Here is a 9,449-nt window from a genome sequence, read left to right on the forward strand (position 1 = left end):
AGTTGCTGTACGAGGAAGCGGTAGCTCGCCATGTTTGCATCCTTGGCGTCCCAATCACCTGACGACTGCTGGACCACCAAGTCGGAATCTCCATAACACAGGATCCGGCGAATGCCGAGTTCCTTGGCAAGCCGGAGCCCGTGAATGAGTGCTTCGTATTCAGCAACGTTGTTGGAGGCGGCAAAGTGAATTTGCAGCACATATCTGAGCTTGTTGCGTTTGGGAGAGGTGAGGACGATGCTGGCTCCCAAACCGGTGTGCATCTTGGAACCATCAAAGTGTATTCGCCAATGGGTGGAGTCTGGCATTGGTGGCAAGTACTGGGTCTCGGCCCAGTCGGCGAGGAAGTCGGCCAGTGCTTGTGACTTGATGGCGGTGCGAGGCTGGTAGTAGATGGTGTAGGGGTCCAAATCTATGGCCCATTTGGCCACTCGGCCTGAGGCATCTCGGCTTCCAATGATCTCAGCAAGGGGAGTAGTGCAGACCACAGTGATTGGGTGCTCTTGAAAATATGGCTTCAATTTCTTGGCGGCAAAGTGCACGCCATAGCACATCTTCTGGTAGTGGGGGTAGTTTTGCTTGGAGGCGGACAACACTTCACTCAGGTAATACACCGGTCTCTAGACTGGTAGTGCTTTGCCTTCTTCCTTGTGTTCCACCACTATGACTGTGCTGACCACCCGGCTGGTGGCGGCGATGTAGAGGAGCATGGGCTCCTTAGGAGTCGGAGCCACCAGGAAAGGCGGAGTGGTCAACATCTTCTTGAGCTGGAGAAAAGCTTCATCCGCCTTGTCGTTCCACTCGAAAAAAGTGGTCTTCTTCATGAGCTGGTACAGGGGAAGAGCCCTCTCGCCTAGCCGACTGATGAAACGGCTGATGGATGCCAAGCAGCCAATGAATTTTTGCACGTCCATCAGTTGAGTGGGCACTTCCATCCTCTCGATGGCCTTGATCTTCACAAGGTTGCATTCTATGCCGCGCTCTGAGACCAGAAAGCCAAGAAGCTGGCCGGCTGGCACTCCAAAGACGCATTTCTCCGGGTTGAGCTTGATCTGAAATCGGCGCAAATTCTCAAAGGTCTCCTTGAGGTCTTCTAGCAGCGTTCCACGCTTCTCCGTCTTCACCACAACATCGCCCACATAGACGTGGACGTTTCTGCCGAGTTGCTTAAGGAGACACTTCTGCATGCAACGCTGAAAAGTGGCGCCGTCATTCCTCAAGCCGAACGTCATGGTCAGGTAGCAGGAGGCTCCGAATGGCGTGATGAAGGCGGTCTTCAGCCTGTCGGCCGGGTTTAGCTTGATCTGGTGGTACCCTGAGTATGCATCCAAAAAGCTCAACAGCTCGCATCCGGCTGTGGAGTCTATCACTTGGTCAATTCTTGGCAAGGCAAAGGGATCTTTGGGGCATGCTTTGTTGAGGCTGGTATAATCAATACACATGCGCCACTGCTTGTTTTTCTTCAGCACTAGGACCGGGTTGGCTAACCATTCTGGAAAGAACACTTCCATGATGAAGCCGGCTGCTAGAAGCCGGGCTATCTCTTCTCCAACAACTCTTCTCTTTTCCTCTGACAGGCGGCGCAAGGGCTGCCTGACTGGCTTGGCATCAGACCGGACGTGTAGCTTGTGCTCGGCGAATTCCGTCGGAACACCCGGCATGTCCTTGGGAGACCATGCAAAGATGTCCCGATTCTCACGGAGGAAATCGACGAGCTCGCCTTCCTATTTGCTGTCAAGGTTTCCACCTATGACAGCGTGCCTCTCCGGGTGCTCCGGGTCCAAGGGAATCTTCTTTGTTTCCTTTGCCGGCTTGAACGAGCCCTCAGCTTCCGACTCCTTGGGGTTGGGTGATATTTCCGGCTGCTTGCCGGCCATTGCCACAACCCGGTCAAGGAGCCGCTTCTCAGCCGCGATCACGAGGGACTCGGCTAACCGGCTGCTCTCTGCTGCGCAGGCGGACGACTTCTTATAGTCTCCTACTATCGTCAGGATTCCCTTGGAGCTCGGCATCTTCATCTTTAGGTAAGCATAGTGGGGGACCGCCATAAACTTGGCCAGGGCAGACCGGCCGAGCAATGCATGATAAGAGCTCTCAAGGTCCACCACCTCAAACTAGACTGGCTCTCGGCAAAAATGATTTTTGTCCCCGAAGAGGACATCTATCTGAGTCTTGCCGATTGGTGAGCAGGAAAGGCCTGGAACAATGCCATGGAAAACAGTCCGGCTGGGCTGAAGATGTCTCTGCTTGATTCCCAACTTCTCCATGGTATCCTTGTACAGGATGTTGATACTGCTGCCGCCATCTATCAGAACTCGGGAGAAGCGAGCAGCTCGCCTCTCCGTGGCAAAGGTGGCATAACACCAGAGCATAAAAGCCGGGATTGGGCATCACCTCCGGGTGGTCGGCTCTACTCCAGCTGATGGGCTTCTCAGACCAATGCATGAATTCGGGGGTCTCTAATGCTACTGCATTTACTTCTTGTTGCTGCTGCCGTCTGCTGCGCCTGTCGTCGGCCACGCTGGTGAACACGACATAAGCTCCATGCTCTTCAGGGTACTCATCTTGTATCGCGCCGACTGGCCGAACCGCCGGCTGCTGAGGAGGAGGAGGCGGCGGGCCGGCAGGCGGAGGGGGCTGGAGTCCGTCACCCTTGGCGATCCTGGTGAGCCAGTGGCACTTCCGAGTAGTGTGGTTAGATGGCTTCGCGCTGCTGGGGAACTTGCAGGGTGCATCAAGGGTCTGCTCGTATGAGAAGGCGGGCAACCAGTTGGGCTTGCCGCCCTTCTGGCGCTTGGGAGGAGGCTGCCCCTCCGGCTGCTGATCTTCGACTGTTGTCACCTGCCGGCTCGTGGAAGCCGGCTGCATGGCCTTGCGCTTGTTGTCGTTTGGTTGCTGTCGTCGGCTGGTGTCACCAGCCGGGGTCCGAGGAGCTTGAGGGGCCACCTTGCCCGACGCGTTAACTTGGATCTCCGCCTTCATGGAGGAGTCGGCCGTGGCGTACTTGTCTGCTATGATCAGCAGTTCGTCGAGGGTTGTCGGCTCGTCGCAGAGGAGCTTGTGCTTGAGGAGGGTGCCCTCTCGGCACCCGGCAGTGAAGTACTCGATGGCCTGCACCTCGTGCACGCCCTCGCAAGAGTTGTGCAGCTCGGCCCAGCGCGTGAGGTAGTCGCGAGTCGACTCGTTGGGGCCTTGGACGCACAAGGAGAGCTGGCGGGGCTTGGGCGGCCGCTTGTACGTGCTCGTGAAGTTGCGGATGAATGCTTCAGTGAAATCAACCCAGCTGTTGATGCTGCGGGGCTTCAGGCTGTTCAGCCATGTCCGGGCCGTGCCCTGGAGCATGAGCGGAACGTACTTCACGGCAACGCGCTTGTTGCCGTTCGCGATGCTGACGGCTGTGGAGTAGTCGACCAGCCAGTCCTCCGGCTTCACGGAGCCGGTGTACTTGGGTGTATCTCTCGGGAGCGTGAACCCTTTGGGGAAAGGTTCGTCTCGGATGCGGGGGCCGAAGCAAGGCGGACCCAGCTCATCTTCTTCTTCTAGCGCCAGGGATCGATTGAGGCGATCGATCCGGTGGCGGGCATCGTTTTCTCCGATTCCTTCTCGGCGGCCAAGGCGGTCGCCGAGTGATGGGTGATCAACAGGCGGCGGAGAAATGCGCCTCTCCCTGCGGGGAGGAGGTGGCGGACAGTCGTCTCGTCGCTGCACTGCTCTTGGGCGGCCATCTTGGTCGCGCTCGATGGTGATGCGAGTCCGGCTGCGGCTAGCAGCCGACTCCTTGTCTCTTCTATCGTGGACGCCACCAGTCGGCGTCCGGGATGTCGCGCCTTGGTCTTGGCGAGGAGGCAGGTCGTCGTTTCGCCGGTTGGGCGCTTCGGTGCGGCACCCGGCCTCTTACTGCTCAGCAGCCGCGTCCAGGAGCTACTGGACTCGCTCCGTCATGTGGCGACGCTCGTCGCCCTCGAGCTTGTCTAGCTCGTCTGCTGCCGCCTGGGCAGCTCGTATGTTCTCCGCAGGCGTGGCGTAGACGGGACGACCAGTCCCGAACATGCTGGCGATGGTCGTGCCACGTTGCCGGATCTGGCCAATGCGGCTAGGCCCACAAGGAGCCGGCGTGCCACCGACAGCACGGTCCATCTCACGCTGGTAAGCCTCTGAGAGGCGTCTCATGCTGGTCAACCGGTTGGCGCTCTCGACGAGCTGGACGCGGCATGCCTCCAGCGTCTCGGCGTCGGCGTCTTTCGGGATGGGCGCAGTAAGGTCTTGCATCGCCGTCTGCAACGGATCCTGGCCACCTCCGCCAGAGCGCTCGCCATGGCTGATGACGAGCACTTCCGTGACGGTGCTGCCGCCGCTGTCCGCGCGAGGGAGCGGATCGTCGTAGACCACCACGTTGGTGGGGAACGCGTCGAGCGACGCCGTGTCGGAGTCGACCAACATCGGGTCGGTGAAGCCAACCGACTCCAAGTCAACAACAGGCTCGCTGGTGACATGGAGCTGATCGAGGAGGCTCACGAGGTGGCTCTCGGGGCCATTGGTGCCCGCATCAGACGCGGGCTCGTCGGAGAGGTGAATCTCGCCGACAAGATTGGCGAGGCAGCTCGCCACGCAGGCGACCTCCGCGCCGTGCAGCGCATCGGTGCAGACGCCGTCTGGCGTGCCGGGCTGGCTGCGCTCGCCAGGAAGGAACAGGGTTCCCGTCCAGAACAGGTCTCCGGGAGACGATGCACCTCGCCCACGGTGGGCGCCAAATGTCGGGGGTTGGATGCGACATATGCCAATGGATGGCTTATCATGGTGGGAGCGAGTAGAACGTCGCCGGTGCCTGGAAGCGGGATGAGGCGTAGACACGAACACCGGCGCACTTTACCCAGGTTCGGGGCTCTCCTAGGAGATAACACCCCTAGTCCTGCTCTGCGGGGTCTCCGCATGATCACTAAGGCACTAGTGAGTACAAATGGTGCTCCTCGAGCTGTATGCTAGAGGTAGAAGAAGGCAAGGCTTGCTCTCTTCTCTCCCTAGGTATGAGTCTAATTCTAAGAGGTTTGAACCCTTTGCATGGGTGCCCTGGGGGGTTTATATAGGCCTACCCCCCAGGGGTACAATGGTAATCTGACCGGGTGTAGGACCTGGCTGTCAGTCTCTCTGGTCGCCGGCTTCTCCACCGACTGCTGGGTCCCGCCGCCTGGTCTGGTACGGAGCCGACAGGCCGTCCCCGCTGCTCGCGGGTCTTGCCGGCTGCTGATTACTGTAGCCGTAATGCTAACGACGCTTGCTTGGTTAGGGGAGCGTGGGTACAGTCCCGCCGCCTGGTCGGGAGATCACTGTAGCCACTCCGCGTCTTATCTGGTTAATGGCGTGTGGGCCCCGAGGAAGGAGCGGGCCGACTGCTGGGGGCCGGCCTCCCTCGGGTCTGACTGGTGAGGCTCTCGCCGTCTTCCGGGCTCTCTCTGACCGGTAGGGCCCGTCGTCTTCGGGCCGTACCGACAGACGGTCGTGGGAACAGGGCTTCGCCTGACAGGAGTGATGTCAGGGGCGGAGTGGCAACAGTGTCGCGCCGGGCGAAGATCTCCGCCTGTACGGAGCACTGTGGCCGCGCCCGCCCCTGGATACGGGGGTGACGGGCTACACTGTGGCCTCACCCTGTCTTGTCTTCTTAATGGGGACGCAGACTTTGAGGGTGCCATGGGCCGACTGCTCGGAGTTGGCCTCTTTGGAGGCCGCCTACCAGGAGTCGGCCCGTCTTGGAGCTGCCTTCCTGAGCATGGCCGTCTTCTGGCAGTCGGCCGTTTGGCCAGCCGACCGCCAGAAGGCGGCGCTCTACCTTGACGTCTTGAGGGGCGCAGCCGGCCCCGATGTCTTGAAAGGTTCTGGGGCTCGGGTTAGGCTACCCGTAGCCCATTACTCTAACATACGGCGATATCCTTCACCCTAGGCTTCGCTCATGTCATTGTTCTTGGGTCACTCTAGCGTGGTCTCTTTCCACCTTCACACCGTCGTCGTTGCTCTAGTGACACTTACAACTCCGGGCTTTGCCTTTTTATTTGAGATATGCTTCGCCTTTTGGTGCTTCTAGGTTCTAGGGCACTGCTACGCGCTGATCGACGGGTCCTTTTAAAAGACCCGCCGCCTCGCGAGCCGTCGGATCTAGCGGATTGAGCTGCCGAGCGTCACCTCCTATCATTGCAACACATGTCGTGTTACAAAAATAGAAAATTTTACAACATAGGTTAAATTGCAGATTATATTTTGACCAAATGTCTTGTTTCATTTTTTTAACAACAAAGGTCTTGTTGCGATTTTTTTTGCAACAGAGGTCCCGTTGGAATTTATTTTTTTGCAACAGAAGTCTTGTTACAATTTTATTTGCAACAGAGGCATGGCAGAAACTCACTGTAGCGAGCAGTAACACGCCGGCGCTGGACGCGGATAGTTACGGTGCACGCGGATAGTGAGCAACAACACGCCGGCGCCGGACAGTGAGCAGTAACACGCTGACGTCGGACGCGGAAACTCACGGTGGACGGGCGCGGACGTTGGTGCTCCCGCGGGACGACGAATGCAGCTTGAGCTCGAGCACACCGCGACGCCCGACGTTCATGGTGGAGCCTGGCGGCAGCGGCCACACCGACGCTGGCATGCTGCCGGCGGCGAGCGTCAGTGGTCAGAACAATGCACGAGGCATCAGCCTGATGAGGACCTCGGGAGGAGCACACATGGCGACTGCTATTCAGGGGATCCAGATCCCGCAACACAACAGTTGTTGCGGCGAGGGAGATGCAACAGCGACTCAGTTGTAAAACCTAGTCTAGTTGTTTTATTCTCTCTCAAAAAAGAAAGAATGCCCTATTATTTTCATCCCCTTCACAATTTCCCTCACACCCTCACCCCGCAGCCCATTTGCCCCCTGACCAAGCCGCCGCCGCCGCCATCTCCGGCCACCCCGCCTCTCCCCCCTCTCCCTCCCCGGCCTCGCCGCCGCCGACCCATACCGGAACAGGAGGACCGCCACCGCCGTAAAGCCTCCGTGCCAGCTGCCTCCCCGTCGGCCACGCTGCAACCAGAGCAAGGTGAGCTCTCCCCCGCTTCTTCCCGATCCCTTGCTAGATTCTTAGCTTGACGAGGAGGAAAAGAGCGAGCGCGAATCATGGATTGGATCTCAATCCAGCGACTACTTGAACCCGAACTAACCTCCGCGATTTATTGGGTGTGTCGGTGCGCCATCCAGATCCCGCCCCTGGTCGCATCTCAGAATGGCGACCCTGAGGAACCTGAAGATCAAGACGTCGACGTGCAAGAGGATCGTCAAAGAGCTGCGCTCGTACGAGAAGGAGGTGGAGAAGGAGGCCGCCAAGACCGCCGACATGAAGGAGAAGGGCGCCGACCCCTATGATCTCAAGCAGCAGGTGACTGAAAGAGCTTTCATTCAACAGTTCTGCTTACAATTCTTCTTGCTCTTTAATTAACAACACAATTACTGACGATGTATAGTACTTACTGGTAATAGTAGGATCATATGTTAGTTACCCTTAGAATGGTCCCTTGTAGCATGGCTTGATTAGTTTATGGCTGCTACTCTAGTCACTACTTGCTTGCTGGGTAATTTCTTGTCATGCATATGGCCACTAATCAGTTTTCCTTGATAAAAAGGACAGGTGAATCACATGTTTTGTTATTGATTCCCTAAAACAAATTTTATTATTAGAATGGCATAGTATTGAATTTTCCGTGGATAAGTGTAGAAGGATCTAGTCTACCCTGTGAAGCCTTAAAGATTGGTTGGCCTGAGTAACAGTTTGGTGTTATTCAACTGTTGCATATGTGTTTAGCTGAGATGACTGTGATCTGTGCATTGTTACGGATGGGTATACATGATATTATTGGCAACTTCTATCAACACAGCCTATCTAATGGTTTTATGTTGGTTAGAACTTTGGGTCTCTCCTTCTAGTCCATCCCAGTTATTACCCTTAAGGTCCTGCATATTTTTTTTAGCATGTAGCGCCTATTGTGGCTCTTTTAATGTGGATTACCCTCTTCTCTTTCTTTGTGTTCAGTCCATTTGGATAACCTATCCTTCCTTCAGCCAAGATTTCTTTTTATTTTGAAAACAATCACATTTGTCAGATGTATACTAGATCGATGGCACTGCATCAGAATGGATATAGTTGTAAGTTTGTAACTTATAGAAGCAGAATCGTGTATTACATGAACAAGTGGCCTATGCATTCTTCAGAGTACTACTATGTTCATTTGTTAATCACATTTGTCATTAGTATTATCAGACATGTCAAGATATTCAAGGCATACATATGTTTGATGAGTTATGAAATTGTTTTTGATGTGATTGGGATTGGAAAAGATAGTTGTTCACATCGGTTGATCTCATACACACATTGAGGTCTTATGGTCCATTTTTGGACACACGGGTACTTAGTTATTGGTCTCCCTGATCCTCTTCCAAGTCACTATTCATAGATGTGAAGATCTTGGTAGTACACCTTATCTTAATGCGTTTTACATGTGCAGGAAAATGTTTTAGCTGAGTCGAGGATGATGGTCCCAGACTGCCATAAGCGGCTTGAAGCTGCACTGACAGACTTGAAAGCAACTCTGGTATTGTGCAGAAAGTTCAACCTATATTTGAAATTGTCTGCAGCAACCTTGTCTAGAGCCTGCTTGAACAAATGTTTCGTTACACTGTTGCAGGCCGAGTTGAAGGAGTCAAATGAACAAGGCACTGAGATCGGTGAGGCTGAGGCTACAATCACTGAAGTTGAAGCTGTCTACACGCCAACAGAAGCTGAAGATTAAGCTCGCAACTTCCTTTTCGCTGAAATGTCAGTATGCATCACCAGACTTGCTCTTGTCGACAAGTTAGTCCCATTCATATGATGTTGACGCGAAAGCTTGTATGTATCACGACTCATGATCTGTCTCGAGATGTGCAACTGGTAATATCACTGTACTGGAATATGGTTAGGCGTTTATGATGTGCTGGAAATGCTGCATGTTGTTGGCATTGTTCCATTTGAGTCTCGGATGATATGGCTTGTTGCTGCTTGTTTTTAGTTATTGGGGTCATAATCTTTCATGCTTTGATGTAGCCCGAGGGAGGGCGCATTGTGGGCCTTGTTTAAATTTCCTGCAAGACGTAGATTTGTGCAGTTTCCCCCTCTGATTCAGAACGACAATGCACTGTTAAACTTTGTATATGGTTTTACTAGTTCTCACCCGCCTCATGTTTTGGTAAATCTCAGTCACAAATCGTGGCATAGGAAGTGTGCAATTCTCTCAACCCTAGCCGTTGCCGTCAAGTTTCTACCCCACACGCCGCTGCATCGCCCCCCCTGCTCTTCCTGTGATATCAACAAGGTGGTGGCGATGATGACGTGTTAGAGTAAGAACTCTCCGCTCTCTCGCGTGTTGGAGTAAGAACTCTCTGCTCT

General features: G+C 54.9%; 1 protein-coding gene across 1 annotated transcript; it reads left to right on the forward strand.

The window, feature by feature from the left end:
• The first annotated feature begins 6,822 nt into the window (after positions 1-6,822).
• On the forward strand, positions 6,823-9,094 carry LOC123119284 (tubulin-folding cofactor A). The gene is made up of 4 exons (XM_044539029.1): positions 6,823-7,070; positions 7,229-7,406; positions 8,530-8,616; positions 8,710-9,094. The coding sequence occupies exons 2-4, from the start codon at positions 7,254-7,256 to the stop codon at positions 8,812-8,814; spliced, it is 345 nt and encodes a 114-aa protein (XP_044394964.1). The 5' UTR covers positions 6,823-7,070; positions 7,229-7,253; the 3' UTR covers positions 8,815-9,094.
• The last annotated feature ends 355 nt before the right edge of the window (positions 9,095-9,449 follow it).

The sequence above is a fragment of the Triticum aestivum genome, chromosome 5D, assembly GCF_018294505.1.
Source record: "Triticum aestivum cultivar Chinese Spring chromosome 5D, IWGSC CS RefSeq v2.1, whole genome shotgun sequence".
NCBI classification, from domain to species: Eukaryota; Viridiplantae; Streptophyta; class Magnoliopsida; order Poales; family Poaceae; genus Triticum; species Triticum aestivum.

Bases quoted from the DNA above. Each gene is read 5' to 3' on its own strand.
- LOC123119284 (XM_044539029.1), top strand. From the start codon at position 7,254: ATGGCGACCCTGAGGAACCTGAAGATCAAGACGTCGACGTGCAAGAGG. The intron at 7,407-8,529 runs GTGACTGAAAGA...TTACATGTGCAG, and splicing joins CCTATGATCTCAAGCAGCAG to GAAAATGTTTTAGCTGAGTC. The intron at 8,617-8,709 runs GTATTGTGCAGA...ACACTGTTGCAG, and splicing joins CAGACTTGAAAGCAACTCTG to GCCGAGTTGAAGGAGTCAAA.